Here is a 20,777-nt window from a genome sequence, read left to right on the forward strand (position 1 = left end):
TACAACATCCACGTGGATCAAACCTCCAGTTTCAAACTGGGATTTAAATCCACATACCTGCCTTTTGGAGGCAGCACATTTCCAGAGGAAACATCCAGGCATACTTCAACTTGCCACTTCCTCCCTCTCTATTCCAAACCACACAGAAATAGGATGATATAAAAAGAGACTGGCATATGTACAGTAACAGAGTCAATGATGAAATTGTGTGTGTTGCTGAATGAGTGCTGGTACAGGAACTGGCATTAGGTACTGGGAGATGAAGAAGCTTGCACAGGATAGAGTAGCATGGAGAGCTGCATCAAACCAGCCTCAGGACTGAAGACCACAACAACAACAACAGTCAACTCTAGAAAGAACAACAGATAATCGACAGAATGAATAGCTAAAGGCTGTGATCTATTCACAATACAAATTTCCATAACTTCCAAATGTTTGCACCATTTCATTACAATGTAACCCAAAAAGCAAAGAGATAATTTGAAACTGAAAAAGTGATTACCATACTCTCACTGAAAAAAGTGGTTGCAGAGAGTCTGATAGAGAAAAGTTTATAGCAACTCATGCATCTGTAAGAAGGTTCATGTGCAAAACCTGCAACAACTTTCATAATCAAATACTGGTGAAAGATTTATCAGAAAATCCTACAAAGGTCACGTCGTATATGCAGTCAATGAAAGGAACTGAACCTTACATTCAGTCTCTTGTGGATCCATATGGTTCTGAATCTGATTGCAGCATATAGAAAGCATAAATTTTAAATTCTGCATTTAAAAATGAATTCACAAAAGAGGAAACTTCCTTACCAGTGTCAGACTGCCACACAGACACAAATGAATGATATCATTATTAGCACCACCAGTAGTGCAAAACAGTTGAAACTACTCAAAGTGAATAAGGTACTGGCCCCCCAGAACTCCAGTTAGATTTTACATTGAAATTACCATGGAATTAACTCCTTTCCTAGATCATATTTATCAAGAATAACTTCTGTAGTGAGCTGGGCAAAGTGGCCGTGCGGTTCTAGGTGCTACACTCTGGAACCGGGGCCGCTACGGTCGCAGGTTCGAATCCTGCCTCAGGCATGGATGTGTGTGATGTCCTTAGGTTGGTTAGGTTTAACTAGTTCTAAGTTCTAGGGGACTAATGATCTCAGAAGTTGAGTCCCATAGTGCTCAGAGCCAATTTCTGTAGTGAACAGACCCTTGTGACAGGGAAAGAGCACAGGTCATTCATGTTCATAAGAAGGCTAGTGGATTGAACACACATAACTACAGATCAGTATTGCTAATGTTTGTCTGTTTCAGGCTCATAGTACACATTCTTACCCTAAAAATTATGATGTTCCAAGAGGAAATCAAGATTCTCTCAAAGGATGAGCAAGGATCCAGAATAAAAAACTTTTGAGTGAGAAACACCTAGTTTCTTTCATGCATGACACATTGCAAACATTAGATACAAGTGAACACTTTTATATGGCATTCAATGCTGTACCAACTAAACAAGATACACAGACTCTCTTGGAAAAAATGTGATGTGATTGGCTCAAGGAATAGCTGACTTGCAGAACCCAATATGTTACAATAAATGGTGACTGTTCCACAGAAATTTAAATAGCAGCAGATGTGTGCCAGAGAAGTGTAATGAAACTTTTAATACTTTCAATGTATACATGGTGTTCCAGAAGGAATGGTCACTATTCAGAAACATGACAGGTATCAGTAAAAAATTGTCTAGCACACATGTTCACTAAAATGCATACCTTAAGAGCAATGAGCACTTGGCCAGTAGAATAGATGTGTTTCACAGTAACAAAGATGAATAAGTACTCATAGCTCTTAATGTATGCATTTTTGAGTCCATGTTTGCTACACGTTTCTACTTCGAATGATTGTTTCTGTCACATCCCTGAATATTGACCATTCCTTCTGTGACATCCTGTATATAAAAAGTTTATCAGATTTGATCAGCAATACTAAACAGTTCTGTAAAGCACGTATCATCAGTGAATGATCCTGAGGAATCGCAGAAAGGCCTGGACAAAATTTCCACTTCATGTAATGAATGGAAGGTCTCTTTAAATGTAGATAAATGTAACATAATAGCTATAACACAGAGAAAGTATCTGATTACAAGATTAGTGGTGAACATCTTGAACACATCACATCATATAAGTATTTGCAAGTCATGTTAAGAAGCAATACGAAATGGTGACATCATGTAAAATCAATATTAAAGAAGGTGAATGGAAGACTCAAAGATGCTAGAAGGGTTTTAGCAAAGTTCAGTGCATCCACAAAGGCAGTCACATACAAGACATTAGTGCAACAAATTCTAAGTGATTGTTCCAGAGTTTGGACTTGTTAAAAAGTGGGCATGACAACAGACATTGAATGAATTCAGAGTTGGGTTGTTAGGATTGAAACAGGGTGACATAGCTCAGAAAAAAGTGTAGAAATGATCATGGAACATAACTATTTGCAAAATAGATCCAGTATTCTAAGGTCACTATGTAACCATTATGCTGCCAATGATTATATGAGGGAAAAAAAAAGAGAGATTAGTGTGTCCAAGGATGCAGTTAGGCAGTCATTTTACCTTCTACAATACACTACAGAAATAGGCAAGAAAACTTAAAATATTGGTGCTATGTATTGTCCAGCCAATAGCCTTGCCACAGTGGTAACACAGGTTCCCATCAGATCACTGAAGTTAAGCACTATCAGGCTGGGCTCAGCATTCTAGACTGCTGAGCGCTGTTGGCAAGCGGGGCACACTCAGCCCTTGTCAGGCAAACTGAGGAGCTACTTGGTTGAGAAGTAGTGGCTCCAGTCTCATAAACTGATATATGGCTGGGAGAGTCGTTTGCTGACCACATGCCCCTCTGTATCCGCATCCAATGATGCCTGTGGGCTAAGGATGACATGGCAGCCTGTTCGAACGGAATTTTAGTTTATGTGTTGTCCACCATGCATTGTACAGTGGCTTGCACATTATTTAAGTAGATGTAAATGCAGATACAACTAGGCATGCTTATTCTATAAAGAGCATTTATCTTCTATGCTAACTATGTTAACATTTCGAGACAGATTCAAAAACATTTTCTGGCCCAGTTTGCTTTTGGCCACCCTGCACCTGGGGAGAAACCCTTACCTTTAATTTGCACCAAAAGTTCAAGTTACCAAGCATTAAGCCAAAAGTTAAAATAGTACAGATTTAAAAAATACTCACAGAATTACCACCTTACCCCAGTCACACACAGCAAAATATGAAATGCAATGCTTCTCTTAAAGGATAAAGAATGTATAAATTATTGTTTCACTTCATCTTAGTCTCAGAATGAGTTACATACTTAGTCTGTAATAAAACAACAGAGCACAGTTAAACATAAGACACTAATTTCATGAGCCTATTGCTTTGTTTGAAATTTTACAATGAATAGAAAGAAAAAGAGATCAGCATTCATGGAAGCAGACACATTAATCACACTATACTGTTTTTAGAAAGATGTCACACAAAGATGTCACTGAGGTCACTGTAAATTGAACAGTCATAATATGCAATAAACAGCTGTAGATTTCATAATAAGGTTTTAGATAATGACAGCATGACAGCACACATTTCATTTACTGAGACATTAAAGCAAATACATTTTAAAATACAGCAAAGTTGTTTTCACAACAAAATTCAAGATATTCTAAATAGGGAAGTACATTAACATAACACTGGCTAATGTTTGCTGTTTAATGTTTTCAGGGGCAAAGCTGTTAACACAGCACGATGCACTTCCATTGATAAGTCAAAAGTGCTCTGAACAATACATTTGCATTAATTATGCATTGCAATTACATGTGCATGACATTTACTGTAGTATATATGTTTCACATAGGCATTCTGACAATGACATACAGACAATGTAAGCACTACCTACTAGCAGTACCAAACATTGAATTGCTATATCTTGCTTTTGGTACCTTTGAAGTGCCATTAAGTTTGGAGTATGGATACAAGTTTCTGTCAGATTTGCTTGTTCTGAATTTGCACTCTCAAAAGCTGCTTGCATAAATCTGAGTCATTACTACACCACCTAGCAGACAGAAGAAAGCAAACAACAGTCTGTGAAGAGTGTAATACTAATTTTCTGAAAGATGCAGATAAAAGGAACAATTTGAAAGTGTTAGTTAACACTTGTAAGATGTGTTCTGTCATTAATGTTCCCACCAGAATGACACAGGAAAGAACTACATTAACTGACAATATTTTCATAGGTGCATTTAATTAATGATATAAAACTTTATCCAGCTGTGAATGGTCTCTCTAACTATGATTGCAACTGGCCATACTAAATAATGTATTTAATTACAATGAAGTGGTACTATACGAAACAGAAAAATTAATGAACAGGCAACTGAAAGTTTCAAGGCAGCCTTACAGGGAGCTGTCTGGATGGATGTGTATAATGTGACAGATATCAGTTCAAAATTTAATATATTTACATAAAGGTTTCTAACAACCTTTAACAGCTGTTTTCCCAAGAATACGGTCCAGTATTGCACCAATAAGACATTAAAAAACTGTATTTGAAAAGGAATGTAATTACCTCCCCCAAAATGAAGAACTCTCATGATTTTGACAATATCTGAAGTAAAGTACTTGCCTCCTGTTCTTCACATATATGTGATGTATTCAGTCACATCTACAACATATCACTTACTGTGGCAGGCTCAAACATTCTCTTGTCAGACCCCTTTACAAAAAAGATAATAACACAGATATTAATCCAGGACAGAAAGAATGTCAGCATCAATCATAATATTATCTCTCTCTCTAAATTTTTTCATCACTGCATTACCGACAGTCATGTAGACTCAATGTAATTACAACATATTCCAATCAAAATTATGCATGTACAAGTAGTCTATGAACCTTGAATAATTACAGAGAGCCTACATGACTAACTATAATGTACTGATTATAGCTGCACTGTTAGCTCAACTCTAGATTTGCATTGAAACAGACAGATGATATTATGACCAATACTGACCATCTTTCTGTTCTGGATTACATCAGTGATGGGGCACAACCATTCTCATGGCATCGAACATGACAGATATTAATAATAACCAACCAGTCAGAATACTTACCTCCTTCTTGAGGGTACTTGCAGTGGAAAAAATTATGTATGCAAGAACCATAACCTACCACTTTGAAATAAGACACTTAGTCAGTCTCAACTAGAATTTCAAGAGGGGCTCTCCAATGAACAGACATTTTTTCCAAATCACAAATCAGATTACACAAAATGTAAATGACAAAACTGCCAACTGGTATTATCTGTGACTTGCCAAATGCAGCTCATTGTGCAATTCATAGTATCCTCCTAATGGAGCTCAAAGATTATGGTAAAAGAGATCTTATTGGTATATGATTTTCATCCCATCCAACTAAAAGGCCATAGAGTGTTGTATTAAGAAACCCTCAGAGTGTACACAATGAAACATCATCTTCATCTTCACAATGAGGAATAATCACTACAGGCGTTCCACAGGACTCAGTATACACTTACTCTTGTTCTCGTAATATGTAAATGATCTTCCATTATACATCCAAGACTCAGAAATAGTTCTCTTTGTGACACTCCAAATATTGCAACTGAGCCTAATGGGGTAACTTCAACATTAGAAAATATAAATGACATGTTCCTAAAAATTAATAACTGATTCCCTGTCACTGAACATATATAAAACACAGTAACCAAATATGTAATAGCTCTCTGAAGCAGGGCATTTTCCCAGTTAGACTGAAGTGTGCCATTGTTAAACCACTGCATAAAAAAGGGCATACGTTTGATGTCAACAACTACCACCCAATCTCTCTTCTGACTGCCTTATCCCAAATTCTTGAAAAAGCAATGTGTTGAAGAGTAGCTTAACACCTTTGTAAAAATAAAGTTTTAACAAAATGTCAGTTTGGTTTCTAGAAAGGTTTTTCAATGGAAAATGCTATATATACTTTCACTAATGAAATATTAAATGCTCTGAGTAACTGGAAGTCACCCATTGGGATTTTTTGTGATCTCTCAAAGGCTTTTGATTGTTTAAATCATGGAATACTTCTATATAAGCTCATGTACTGTGGTATGAATGGGACAGCACTCAAATGGTTTAAATCATACCTAACTGGAAGAGTGCAGAAAGTTGAAGTAAGCAGTTCACATAATATGCAAAAAACTGGTGATTTCTCAAACGGGGGAACAATCAAGAATGGGGTGCTGCAAGGTTTGGTCTTGGGTCCTCTGCTGTTCTTAATACATATTAATGACTTGCCATTCTATATTCATGAAGATGCAAAGCTGGTACTTTTTGCTAATGATACAAGTATAGTTATCACACACAACAGACAAGAATTAACTGGTGAAATTGTAAACGATGTTTTTCAGAAAATCATTAAGCGGTTTTCTGCAAATGGGCTCCCATTAAATTTTGACAAAACACAGTACATACAGTTCCACACAGTAAATGGAATAACACCATTCATAAATATAGACTTCGCTCAGAAATCAGTATCTAAAGTAGAATATTCAAAATTTCTAGGTGTGAAATGAAATATTAAATGCTCTGAGTAACTGTAAGTCACCTGTTGGGATTTTTTGTGGTCTCTCAAAGGCCTTTGATTGTGTAAGTCATGGAATGCTTGATGAGGGGTTGAACTGGAAAAAACACACTGAAGATCTGCTGAAACATTTCAGTTCAGCTAATTACGCTATTAGGGTTATTGCAAATTTTGGCAATATACATCTCGGTAAATTAGCTTACCATGCCTGTTTTCATTCTCTGCTTTTGTATGGTGTCATATTCTGGGGTGACTCATCATTGAGTAAAAGAGTGTTCATTGCACAAAAGTGTGTAATCAGAATAATTGCTGGAGCTCATCCAAGATCATCCTGCAGACGCTTATTTAAAGAGCTAGAGATCTTCACTGTAGCCTCACATATATATATATATATATATATATTCACTTAAGAAATTTGTTATTAACAATCCTAACAAAATCAAAAATAATAGCAGTGTACATGGCTACAACACTAGGAGAAAGGATGATCTTCACTACTTAAGGTTAAATCTAACTTTGGCTCAGACGGGGGTAAATTATGCTGCCACAAAAGTCTTTCGTCACTTACCTAATAGCAACAAACGTCTGACAGATAGCTATATAGCATTTAAAAGGAAATTAAAAGAATTTCTTAATGGCAACTCCTTCTACTCACTAGATGAATTTTTGGATATAGTAAGTAGGTAATTGCCGCAACCCGCACAAAAAAAAAGGTCATGTAATATTTTGTGTAATGTAGTATCTTGTATAGACACCTTTTATTAACCCGACACATTCCACATCATTACGAAGTGTTGTACTCATGATCTATGGAACAAGTACTAATCTAATCTACTCTAATCTAATCAGTGATGCACAAGGCCCAGTGACACCATCAGAAATAATTCATGAGGGTAAATCAACAAATGAAAGAGAATATTCTAAATGATTAAGTGTTTAAATTGCTAAGAATCTGAACTGGAATTCTCATGTTGTAGATCTTAAATGTCTAAGCTCTGTTACTCTTGTGTTATGGTCAACTTGAGATTTTGGAGGTGAAAATGTCAAAAAATTGACTTGTTTTTCCTACTTTCTTACTCTACTACCTTATGGCATCATATTCTGGGAACCTCATCATTAAGGAAGAAAGTGTGAGCTGCACGGAAATTTGTAATATGAAAACATGTGGTGTTGGCTCTAGAACCTCTTATAGACAACTCTGTAAACAGTTCAGCAGATTTACAACAGCCTTACAGAACATTTTCTACCTATGAAGTTGGTTGTCAAAAATCAATCACAGTTTGAAAACAACAGTAATCTTCATAAACAGCAGAAATATACAAGGTTTACACTGACACTCGGCCTTGGTGTAGAATAGAAAGGAGTGATGTACTCAGCCATAAAAATCTTTACCACATCACATACCCAGTGAAGTGAAGAATTAAGTGTATAATAAAATTGACTTTGGACAAATTGTGTGTGTGTGTGTGTGTGTGTGTGTGTGTGTGTGTGTGTGTGTGTGTGTGGGCATCATTCAAACAAAAAGAAATCTAAGAAGTCATTTGAATGGTCAGCATATTGCCATATTTTCCAATGACAAGATGGAATATAATAGTAAAACTTGATCATTTCCTATCACAGCAAGAGATCACAATTATGATCCACACAATATAACAATAACTATTTAGCAGAAACAACTTCATAATGATCTAGGTATTGAAGATGAACACAAATATTTTTCCTACAGGGTAAAGATTTCAGAACTGCCAGTTTGATGTTGATTGTGTGAGATTAAAAAACATCATGTCTTAAGAACTAAATTTGTAAGAACTACATAAAACTTACTGTATGTCAAACAATTGATATTATTTTATCTAATTAGAATTTTTATGTTGGATTTCTTTGATACCTTAATGTCTATAGTTCATTTAAAAGAAGGGAGGTGCATCAGCTAATCATTTTAATTCAACTGACTGTGATACAAGAGGCCTGAATGTTTAACACAGTTTCATCTTACATGTATTAAAATTGTATGTCTCTTGCAGTCAGAACCATAGTTTTTCAAACTCTTCATACGAAAATGTATCCAAAAATGTCCCCTACTATGGTACGGAGAGTATACACTCATAAATGTAGGTGAACACCACATATACTTGGGTAAAATGTTAAACACAGCTGTTAAAGTTATACAAACATTGCATGTAAATAATTTTCTTCAGAGAAAGTGTTCACTTCAAAAACATAACATTTTTGAAATGCAGCTAGTATTTAAAGCACTGTACACAGATATGACAGAAAAAGGCAACAGTAGTCACTCAGAGCAGAACAAATGCTGTGCAAAGTGCAAAAGAGTACCAAAACTTACCCATTGCATATAAATACTGCATCAAATATGGACGTTTCTTCGGTACATGTTCTTAAGTCCTCCACTGTTACTATCCAAGCTGTCCTGTTATCCTGAGGATGTTTCGGTGTCACATGTTTTACTCTGGTCTTGAACTGCAAGTAAGTTCAAAGATAAATAATCACTTCCGAAAGAAAACCAGTATGTCACATATTTGAGAAACTCTGAAAAATAATAAATAAGGTAAACACAATCAATTATCTTATAAATAATAAGTCAAATCATTAACCTCTTCAAACACCAAATTTTACTGCACGAATGATGTATTCAAGTGTTAACACGACAAGAAACCTTCACAGGAGAGCTGTTTCATTGTAGTTATATTTCTTCTGTGGAACAGAACTTAAAGTAAACACAATGACTTTTTGTTTTCAGCTGCCATATAATAACCCCATTGTGGCATAGATAGAAAATATCAAACAATGCCCCATAACTGTGAACCTACTTCTTGTAGAGACTTTTACAATGGTGCTTTTGGCTGCACCTCTTCTGGAAAGCACATATTTATGACTGCTTGCAAAAGCTGAATCCAGTTACCTTTCTCACTAGAATGACATTCACAGACAGTACCAGAAACATATTGAAACTTGTTTATTTTATTGACATTTATTTCATGACATCATACTGGATAATATTTACAGAGACTAACAGTATTTTCAGCACAAAGCTAGCCATTTTGACCATAGAGGGTGATAACAGAATAACATCAAGCAGGTCTTTATTTAATGAGCTAAGAATTCTTGTATCAACAAGGGAAACTTGGAGTCTTACCCCCATTCCCCTAATCAAGAAGTCTGAGGTGCTGTCTTCCACTGAAACGAAACTGATCCATTGAAACTCACTTCACCAGTTGGAAAACCTGTTGTCCTGTGTCAAGAGGAGGCAAATGTAAGAAGGGTACAGGTGCAATAATCGTTGGCAGTTCAAACATATGGTGAAAAATGGTATCCCTTATGGAAATGGCAGCAAAGCATGAGAAGTAACACCACATGCACCCAGTGTGTATGGCTGAGGGAATCATACAACATGTCAAAGAGGCTATTCTGGCAGCCATTCAGGGAGCAGGGTGCAACCAACTGCAAATTGTGACAGAAATTGGAAGCAATGACACCTTTCATCTAGGATGTGATATCACTCTTGGATCATTCCAGTGACTGGCAATAAAGTTTGAGAAGCCTAGCTTTGCTTATGGACTTTCAACAAAGCTTACAGCACAGAGCATGGTAACCAGAACTGATCATGACCCATGGTTCTGGGTTACAGGATGGATGGTACAACTAAATCAGAGACTTTGAATTTCTCTGCCTGGGGACTGGGTGTCTGTGTTGTCCTCATAATTTCATCATCATCATCATCATCATCATCATCATTTGTGACAGTGGCTAGATGGGCTGTGAAAAAAATTGGACTGTGTAAAAAAGTTGGGACTTTTATGAGTGCTGATGATCATGCAGTTTAGTGCCCTACAAACAAAACATCAGAGACTTTGAAGGTATTGTGACAGGCTAGGCTGTGAATTCCTGAACTCATGTCATATGGTTGAGAACTTAGGATCCCCCTAAATGGGCCAGGTGTACACTACACATGACAGGCTCCTACCCAGGTAGCTGGCTGTGTGGGGTACACACAAGGGTATTTAAATATTAGACAGCCCTTCATCCAGCCCAGATGACAACAAGCTGGTAAAAACGTGGAAGTGTCAGTATAAGATCCAAAGGGACGCCCATGCATGTGAGAGTACTAATATCCTAGTGACTAACTGCTAAAGCATTTGAAACAAAGTTCCAAAATTTGAAGCATTCCTAAAAAGCAGTGCAGCTCACATAATATTAGGTACAGAAGGTTGGCTAAAACCTGAAATGGATTGTAGTGGGATTTTAGGCGAAAATTTAAAGGTGTATCAAAAGGACAGACTGATGGTAAATGGAGGTGGTGTCACTATCACAGTAAATAAGAACTCAAATTCACCGAGGTAGAAACTGAAATTGCTTGTGAGATTTTCTGTATAAGACTCAGTATCAGGGTGAGCATATACCTATAATCAGATGCTTCTATCAACTACCAAACACCCCTCCAGGCATAACCAAAAACTTTAGAGAAACATAAGTTCCCTAGTATATAAGTTCCCCAATCACAATGTCATCATTGGAAGAGACTTTAATCATCCAATAATCAATTGTGAAAATCACAGTTTTGTAAGTAGCTGGAATCACAAGACACCCTATGAAGGATTACTAAATACCTTCTTGAGAACTGTCTAGAACAGATTGTTCAGTTATGTACTCATGATGGAAATATATTGGATATAACAGCAACAAACAGACCTCACTTCTTTGAGGATGGTCACACTGAAATTGGTATCAGAGAACATGAAGTAGCTGTTGCAGCAGTGATTACCACAGTACAAAAGGCAAATAAAACAAATAGAATGATTTATATGTTTAGTTAACTAGATAAAGAAGCAATATAGTGCCATATCTAAGTAAGGAACTTGAAACACTAAACTCTGGAGAAGAGCATGTAGAAGAACTGTGGCTTAGATTTAGAAGAAAGCTGACCATTCTCTTGATAGATGCCTAGCAGAACTGTTCATGATGTGAGGAGAAACAGAGACTATTGTATAATAGATGTAAAACAAAGTATAGGTTTATAGATAGGATTATGCTGAATGAAACGTGTTTGTCTATTAAGAGCACAGTGTGTTAAAGCTTCAATGATGACCATAGCAGAATATTAATGAAAGAGCTCTCACAAAATCCAAAAAAATCTGGGCATATTTAAAGGCTATTAGTGGTGTCATAATTAGTGTTCAGATACTCACATGTGAGACAGGAACTGAAATTGAAGGTAGCAAAGCAAAAGCAGAATGCTAAACTCTGTTGTCAAATATTTCTTTATGAAGGAAAATTGAGGGCCGTTCCCAGTTTAATTCTTGCACTACTGCAAAGATGAGGGATATAGATATTATTGTCAACCCGTATTGATAAACAGCTGTAATCACCACAACTGAACAAGGCTCCAGGTCCTGATGCAATTCCTGTCAGATTCTATACTGAATTTACAGCTCTCTTAACTATAATCTATCCAGATGCATCAAACTAAAAAGCATGCTCAGTTATTATAAGAAAGCAAATGTCACACCTATCTACAAGAAGGGTAGCAGAAGTGATCCACAAAACTACTGTCCAATATTTCCCGAAACCCATTTGTGCTACAGTCTTTGAAAACGTTCTCCGCTCAAACACAATGTGAGATTTTGAACATATTGACCTCTTCCATGTCAACCAGTGCAGATTCCAAAAAAATCAATCATTTGAATTGTAACTCTTACTTTTCTCACAACATTCTGAAAGCCATGGATCAATGCAGTCAGGCAGATGCAATATTTCTTGATTTCTGACAAGCATTTGAGTCAGTGCCACACCTATGATTATTACTGAAACTATGATTGTATGGGTTATCAAGCAAAATTTGTCACAGGCTTTAGGATTTCTTGGCAGGGAGGGCACATCACATTACCTTGGGTTGACAGTCATTGACAGATACAAGTAATATCAGGTGTGCCCCAAGGAAGTGTGTTAGGACCCTTTCTCTTCATGTTGTATATTAATGACCCCCACATACAGTCATTTAGCGCCTTGAGATGACTTAAAACTTGCCTCAGATCAACAGTGACTCAGTCGAGACTTGCCCACCTACTCTTCCTCCATGTCCATCAAGACAGGGCTGGAAAAATTAATCTTATGGACGTCATGAAAGAATTTGCTTCCCAAACTGTCAAAAGGAAAACTACATTTGGAAATTGTACATAAAATTCTTTAGTCTAAATAAAAACAAAATAAATGCATTCTTCTTTTTCAAATAAATTATGTTTTTCTCTTTCTCACTAAGATGTGATGCACGGAGTTTGTAAAATAGTAATAACAACACAAGGTTTCTCTCTGGCTGGTTCATACTGCAGTCTATAGCAAATATGAACTCCTTTCCGTAAATAATCTCAAAACAAAGTAGAATCAGTGTCTTCCCAGATAAATGGCGTCTTTTTAAAAATTAAAGCAATGAAATTGTTTTCAAGAGCATGACCTATAAAACTGGATCCATATTAATATTGGTCTGTTGTTTCTCTCTGTAGAACAACATAGTGCTGATATGAAACTTCCTGGCAGATTAAAACTGTGTGCCCGACCGAGACTCGAACTCGGGACCTTTGCCGCTGCAGAGTGAAAATCTCATTCTGGAAACATAGTGCTGATTACCTAACACACATTCCCACTCTGTCGGTATCCATGTACATGTATTCTTAACAGTTTTGCTGAAAGACAAAATCAGTAAATGGGTTTCTTTGCCCCCCTCTAAAGAAATAGTTGGTACACCACTGGCTACAACTTCCATAAACTGTCAGCCCCTTCAACATTGTTATTATCAGCTTTGACTGTAACTGAAAACTGCGGTAAATGCTAGTCAATGAAAGTGCTGCGGATGTAGCGATCAAGGCATGTGGCTGGAGACTGTTGAAGCCATGTTCGATTTCCAAACACATTCTTCAGTTTCTTTTTATAATCTTTACTATTAACATGCAATTTTCATTTGAATCTTATCTAGGCAGTGTGCACTTTAGTAAAGCTACCGAATTCCCCAACTTCTACAACCATTGGGGCTTTTGTTGTGTTCTTCAGCCTGAAGACGGGTTTGATGCAGCTCTCCATGCTACTGTATCCTCTGCAACCCTCTCAATCTCCAAATATTTACTGCAATGTATATCCTTCTGAATTTGCATACTGTATTCATCTCTTGGTCTCCCTCTACAATTTTTGACTGCCCCCCTCCCCCAAGCACTAGGCTACATATGGTCAATTACTAACATTGGTACTTGTATCCATAAAATGGTTATAAGTTCAGCTAACAATAACTTTTCCTTGCTTTTTGAAGGAATTTCAGGTGCAGATTCACGGTTCCAAAAAGAGCAACACATAGTTGACCACTTAGTGACGATTATTTACTTATTATTTCCGTAACTTCTTTAACTACTAGTATTACCAGCCAAGCAAATTTTTTTTAAAAAAAAGGAGGGGGGCGGGCACAGGTTTATGTGTTACTTGTGCCACTCCTAACTTCTGCAAAATAAATGAAGAATTATTACTGAAGACCTGAGAACTCTTTATGGTAGTTTCATGAAGCTCCTTTTATTAATAACATCAACAATAACGTATTTGTAATCAAAATGTCTTTTTTTTTTTGTCGTCGATCTACTGACTGGTTTGATGTGGCCCGCCACGAATTCCTTTCCTGTGCTAACCTCTTCATCTCAGAGTAGCACTTGCAATCTACGTCCTCAATTATTTGCTTGACGTACTCCAATCTCTGTCTTCCTCTACAGTTTTTGCCCTCTACAGCGCCCTCTAGTACCATGGAAGTCATTCTCTCATGTCTTAGCAGATGACCTATCATACTGTCCCTTCTCCTTATCAGTGTTTTCCACATATTCCTTTCCTCTCCGATTCTGCGTAGAACCTCCTCATTCCTTACCTTATCAGTCCACCTAATTTTCAACATTCGTCTATAGCACCACATCTCAAATGCTTCGATTCTCTTCTGTTCCGGTTTTCCCACAGTCCATGTTTCACTACCATACAATGCTGTACTCCAGACGTACAGCCTCAGAAATATCTTCCTCAAATTAATGCCGGTATTTGATATTAGTAGACTTCTCTTGGCTAGAAATGCCTTTTTTGCCATAGTGAGTCTGCTTTTGATATCCTCCTTGCTCCATCCATCATTGGTTATTTTACTGCCTAGGTAGCAGAATTCCTTAACTTCATTGACTTCGTTACCATCAATCCTGATGTTAAGTTTCTCGCTGTTCTCATTTCTACTACTTCTCATTACCTGCGTCTTTCTCCGATTTACTCTCAAACCATACTGTGTACTCATTAGACTGTTCATTCCGTTCAGCAGATCATTTAATTCTTCTTCACTTTCACTCAGGATAGCAATGTCATCAGCAAATCGTATCATTCATATCCTTTCACCTTGTATTTTAATTCCACTCCTGAACCTTTCTTTTATTTCCATCATTGCTTCCTCAATGTACAGATTGAAGAGTAGGGGCAAAAGGCTACAGCCTTGTCTTACACCCTTCTTAATACGAGCACTTCGTTCTTGATCGTCCATTCTTATTATTCCCTCTTGGTTGTTGTACATATTGTATACGACCCGTCTCTCCCTATAGCTTACCCCTACTTTTTTCAGAATCTCGAACAGCTTGCACCATTTTATATTGTTTAACGCTTTTTCCAGGTCCACAAATCCTATGAAAGTGTCTTGATTTTTCTTTACCCTTGCTTCCATTATTAGCCGTAACGTCAGAATTGCCTCTCTCGTCCCCTTATTTTTCCTAAAGCCAAACTAAGCTGATTGTGCGATAATTCTCGCACTTGTCAGCTCTTGCCGTCTTCAGAATTGTGTGGATGATGCTTTTCTGAAAGTCAGGTGGTATATCGCCAGACTCATATATTCTACACACCAACGTGAATAGTCGTTTTGTTGCCACTTCCCCCAATGATTTTAGAAATTCTGATGGAATGTTATCTATCCCTTCTGCCTTATTTGACTGTAAGTCCTCCAAAGCTCTTTTAAATTCCGATTCTAATACTGGATCCCCTATCTCTTCTAAATCGACTCCTGTTTCTTCTTCTATCACATCAGACAAATCTTCACCATCATAGAGGCTTTCAATGTATTCTTTCCACCTATCTTCTCTCTCCTCTGCATTTAACAGTGGAATTCCCGTTGCACTCTTAATGTTACCAACGTTGCTTTTAATGTCACCAAAGGTTGTTTTGACTTTCCTGTATGCTGAGTCTGTCCTTCCGACAATCATATCTTTTTCGATGTCTTCACATTTTTCCTGCAGCCATTTCATCTTAGCTTCCCTGCACTTCCTATTTATTTCATTCCTGTATTTCTTGTATTTCTGAATTCCTGATTTTCCTGGAACATGTTTGTACTTCCTCCTTTCTTCAATCAACTGAAGTATTTCTTCTGTTACCCATGGTTTCTTCGCAGCTACCTTCTTTGTACCTATGTTTTCCTTCCCAACTTCTGTGATGGCCCTTTTTAGAGATGTCCATTCCTCTTCAACTGTACTGCCTACTGCGCTATTCCTTACTGCTGTATCTATAGCGGTAGAGAACTTCAAACGTATCTCGTCATTCCTTAGTACTTCCGTATCCCACTTCTTTGCATATTGATTCTTCCTGACTAATGTCTTGAACTTCAGCCTACTCTTCATCACTACTATATTGTGATCTGAGTCTATATCTGCTCCTGGGTATGCCTTACAATCCAGTATCTGATTTCGGAATCTCTGTCTGACCATGATGTAATCTAATTGAAATCTTCCCGTATCTCCCGGACTTTCCCAAGTATACCTCCTCCTCTTGTGATTCTTGAACAGGGTATTCGCTATTACTAGCTGAAACTTGTTACAAAACTCAATTAGTCTTTCTCTTCTTTCATTCCTTGTCCCAAGCCCATATACTCCTGTAACCTTTTCTTCTACTCCTTCCCCTACAACTGCATTCCAGTCGCCCACGACTATTAGATTTTCGTCCCCCTTTACATACTGCATTACCCTTTCAATATCGTCATACACTTTCTCTATCTGTTCATCTTCAGCTTGCGATGTATACCTGAACTATCGTAGTCGGTGTTGGTCTGCCATCGATTCTGATTAGAACAACCCGGTCACTGAACTGTTCACAGTAACACACCCTCTGCCCTACCTTCCTATTCATAACGAATCCTACACCTGTTATACCATTTTCTGCTGCTGTTGATATTACCCGAAACTCATCTGACCAGAAATCCTTGTCTTCCTTCCACTTCACTTCACTGACCCCTACTATATCTAGATTGAGCCTTTGCATTTCCCTTTTCAGATTTTCTAGTTTTCCTACCACGTTCAAGCTTCTGACATTCCACGCCCCGACTCATAGAACGTTATCCTTTCGTTGATTATTCAATCTTTTTCTCATGGTAACCTCCCCCTTGGCAGTCCCCTCCCGGAGATCCAAATGGGGGACTATTCCGGAATCTTTTGCCAATGGAGAGATCATCATGACACTTCTTCAAATATAGGCCACATGTCCTGTGGATACACATTACGTTGTCTTTAATGCAGTGGTTTCCATTGCCTTCTGCATCCTCTTCCAGATTTAAGTTTTACACGATTTCCCTAAATTGCTCAAGGCAAATGCTGAGATGGTTACCTTCAAAAAGACATCACCTATTTTATTCCCCATCATTTTGTAATTCGAACTTGTGCTTCATCTTTAATGACAGAGCTGTTGATGGCATGTTAAAATCTAATCGTCCTTACCTGAAGTAAAATGTCATTCTGGAATAACTTTCTTATAAAATAGCCTATGTCATTAGACATTATCCTGCATTTGGCAGACGTATGTTGTTGGACAGGCATACAGTTTAATGTAGTGAGCTATGTTTGCGAGTGCATCATTTGCAAAACAGTCAATAACAGAACACGATTCAAGGTCCGACATCTGCACCACCGCAATTTTGATCCAATTGTGCATCATCAACAGGCAATTTGTGGTTGCATCATTGCTCTTGTGAAGGTAGGGGGTTTGATAATATAGGAAACTGAAGCATAGTAAGGTATCCCTGAGTGCAGCCATCAAGTAGTCTCTATGATATACATTGACTCTACTGACTAGCATTCACTGAGGACAATAGCAATCATGACTAATGAGACATAGTGTTTTCTGGCAAATCGATATTCTTTTCCCACAGAAAATTATTCTCTAGAACTACTATATTGATCACAAGATGTCTGTTTCAGCGTCAAATGTATTCATAAGTCATCTTGCAACAGTCATTTATCTGTGGCTTTAGGGGTGGATGTGTTCCCATGGACTTGGAATGCCTCAGAGGATAGATGATGAACTCGATTGCTGAAATGGTGCTTCCATTCCTTTTATTTTATAGTGCCTCCAGTGCAGGTTGGGGTGCTTATGAGCCAGGCTGGTGGGAGTGGTTGGTGACAGCAAGGTGGGGGCCCAGGAGGCTCCAGAGAAAGGCAGCTGCAAATGTAACAAGTTCTTCATTGAAGCATCTGAACTGCTTGATACACTAGGTCAGTGGCTGGATGGTCACTTGGGCTGGCTGCTTGCATACCCTATAATGCTGATGCAGATCCTCCATTCAGCACCGATGGCCTCATTACATAAGATGGCCATGCAATTTCTGTGCCAGCAGCTTGTACACTCCATGACAGTATATCGGCTATGGCTTTGGCTGATGCCCAGCTGTGTTACAGTGGTGGATGCCCACCATGAGGAGATGTCTATCCCGCAAAGGCAGTTGATGGCTGGAATGTACATGGAGCAACCCACTGCCCCATGGGCAGGAGTTGTCCATGTTGCTGGGGTTGACCTGGGATGCCCAGCTGCACTATGGCTCTAAGTCCATGAAAGGAGTTAGCGCATGGAGCTGTTGCCCTGCCTTGGCCTTGAACTGGTGATTTCTACTGGCAGGTCCATGTGACAGCCTCACCCAGCACAGCCCCGTTGTCCTGGTATGGCTGTAAGACTAAGAATAATCATGTTACAGAAATGTCCAGTACTTACAGTCAGCAGCAGCACGCTTGTTATGCAAATGTGCCACTACCAATCATGCATCCTAAAACACCTCTGCAACTGTCGGTGTGTAAATCTGCCTTACCCCTTGCTTTGCTAGTCTGTGCAGTACTGGCAAATTTATTTTTCAGTATGCTAACCTGCCTCGCAAGACTGCTGAATCATTACAGTGACAACATCCAGCATTCCCATGCCATCAGTGTTGCTGCAATACATTGCTTAGACTCACGTTAATATCCCCATATATGGTTGTTATGCTACAATTTGAACAAAAACACTAGTTACATGTTAGGAACAGGTTGATAGTTTGGAGGAGGAGAAGATACACAAGAAGATCAAGAATGCCTGTCTACAAGACCGTGGACACATTTACTATGACTCCAAATAATGTAGCACAAGAAGAGCTACTGAATGGACCTATTACTTTTGTAGGAGCTAAGATTAATTTTTCTTGTACTACAACAGCAACAAACTTCTGGCTGGTTGTGGCTACACAAAACAAGAACACTATGAGATGCTGCAAAGTCCACAAATAAAGTTCAAGTCCCTCATAGAGCTATGAAAAATTCAGCCAGAGTCATACATCAAAGTCCAAGCTGGCAGCACAGGACATCACAAAGATAGCAGCCAGCATGTATATTGTAAACATATAAACTGAATATGACACTGGCGTGTTGTCACTGTGTGGGCAGCTCTATCCCAATACAGAGGTCACAGGACCATGCCATGTGGTGTGATGTGGCAAAGGAGGATGTTGTGCTCACTGCTTGCTTTGTGTATGCTGAACGGGGTAGCTCAGTGGTTAACAGACTGCACTCCCATTCAGGCATCTGGCCAACTTTATTTAGGTTTTCTGTGATTCCTCTAAGTCACTTAAGGCAAATGCTGGGATGCTTCCTTCAAAAGGGATGACCACTTCCCTTCTCCATCTTTCCTTAATCTGAGCTTGGGCTCCTTCTCTAATGATCTCATTGTCGATGGGTGTTAAACACTAATCTCCTCCCTACTCCTTGCGCTTCGTGTATGTGATGCCATAAGTTGTGGGAGCAAATAGATAATCTCACTATCAGAGATACTGGTTACAGCTTCAGTCCTCCCCCATGACAAAACATTGGGAAAAACAACCTAACTTGTGCAAACTTCACTGAGGAGGCAGGAGAAGTGTCTCCGGTGGTGTCTATCTTGATGTGTGGGATAAGCAGTTGGGTGAGATGAAGAACCAAGGTGGATTTGTGTGGTCTGGTGCGTCAGAACAGTGTCAATGCTGCAGTCCATCAGGCATAGCATGCAGAGCACATTTGGGAGACGCTGAGGGCAGCTGCATCTGAGTGGAGGAATGGAGGACCTCTCAATGGACCCTGTGGAGAGTCAGAGATGACTCTGGTCATCTCACCACAGCTCCTGCTGCTGCTGCTTCGATAGTAGCAAGGGAGGAGGGTGCAAGTGCTGGGAATTGCACTGTTTGTAGTCAGAAAAATGGGTAGATCTTCTTACATGCATGTCTGAAAGAACAGACACTGTTGAAAATCTACAGCTGTACGAAACACTCCAAAATTAATTCACTGACTGCAAATTCCTTGACATCTGCTGTATTATGTATAGATCTGCTACCTAATAGTGACATATGAAAATTTGTACTAGACTAGGACTCGAACCAGGATTTACAGCTTATCACGAGCAGTCACCTTAACCAATTTGGCTGTCCCTGCACATGACCCATTATATAAGGATGTAGTGACATGGAAGTTTGTGTTGGTCCGGGGAGCATGTAAGGATAGCAGAAGTGGTTAAGGCAACTGCTCACAATAAGCAGGAATTGCAGGTTCAAGTCCCAGTCTAGAATAAATTTTCATATGTTACTATTAGAGAGGAGATCTGTACTTAATACAGCTGATGTCAAGGCTTTCACATTCTGTGAATTAATTTCATGGCTACAGCTTCTTCGTCAGACAAAGACCATATTGTCATCTTTATCCTTTCCTATGTACTCTGTCTTGCTATTGAGGATGAAAAGGATTTGCCCATGTTGTCAGTGGATAGGAAAAAATAAGTTACAAGGGCGATGACAGTGGGGGGCACAGCAGGCAAGCATCTTGATACCTTTACCATAAGCATGGCAGAGGCCC

At 38.6% G+C, this 20,777-nt stretch overlaps 1 protein-coding gene across 5 annotated transcripts in view; it reads right to left on the reverse strand.

Moving 5' to 3' along the window:
- Nucleotides 1-20,777, reverse strand: part of LOC124555596 (flavin-containing monooxygenase FMO GS-OX5-like) — a 265,730-nt gene that overhangs the window by 75,946 nt on the left and 169,007 nt on the right. For all 5 annotated transcript variants that reach the window (XM_047129561.1, XM_047129562.1, XM_047129564.1 and 2 more), the window contains one exon: nucleotides 8,957-9,090. In XM_047129561.1, the coding sequence (XP_046985517.1) occupies nucleotides 8,957-9,090 (134 nt within the window). The remainder of the gene's footprint in view (nucleotides 1-8,956; nucleotides 9,091-20,777) is intronic.

The sequence above is a fragment of the Schistocerca americana genome, chromosome X, assembly GCF_021461395.2.
Source record: "Schistocerca americana isolate TAMUIC-IGC-003095 chromosome X, iqSchAmer2.1, whole genome shotgun sequence".
In the NCBI taxonomy this organism is placed as follows: domain Eukaryota; kingdom Metazoa; phylum Arthropoda; class Insecta; order Orthoptera; family Acrididae; genus Schistocerca; species Schistocerca americana.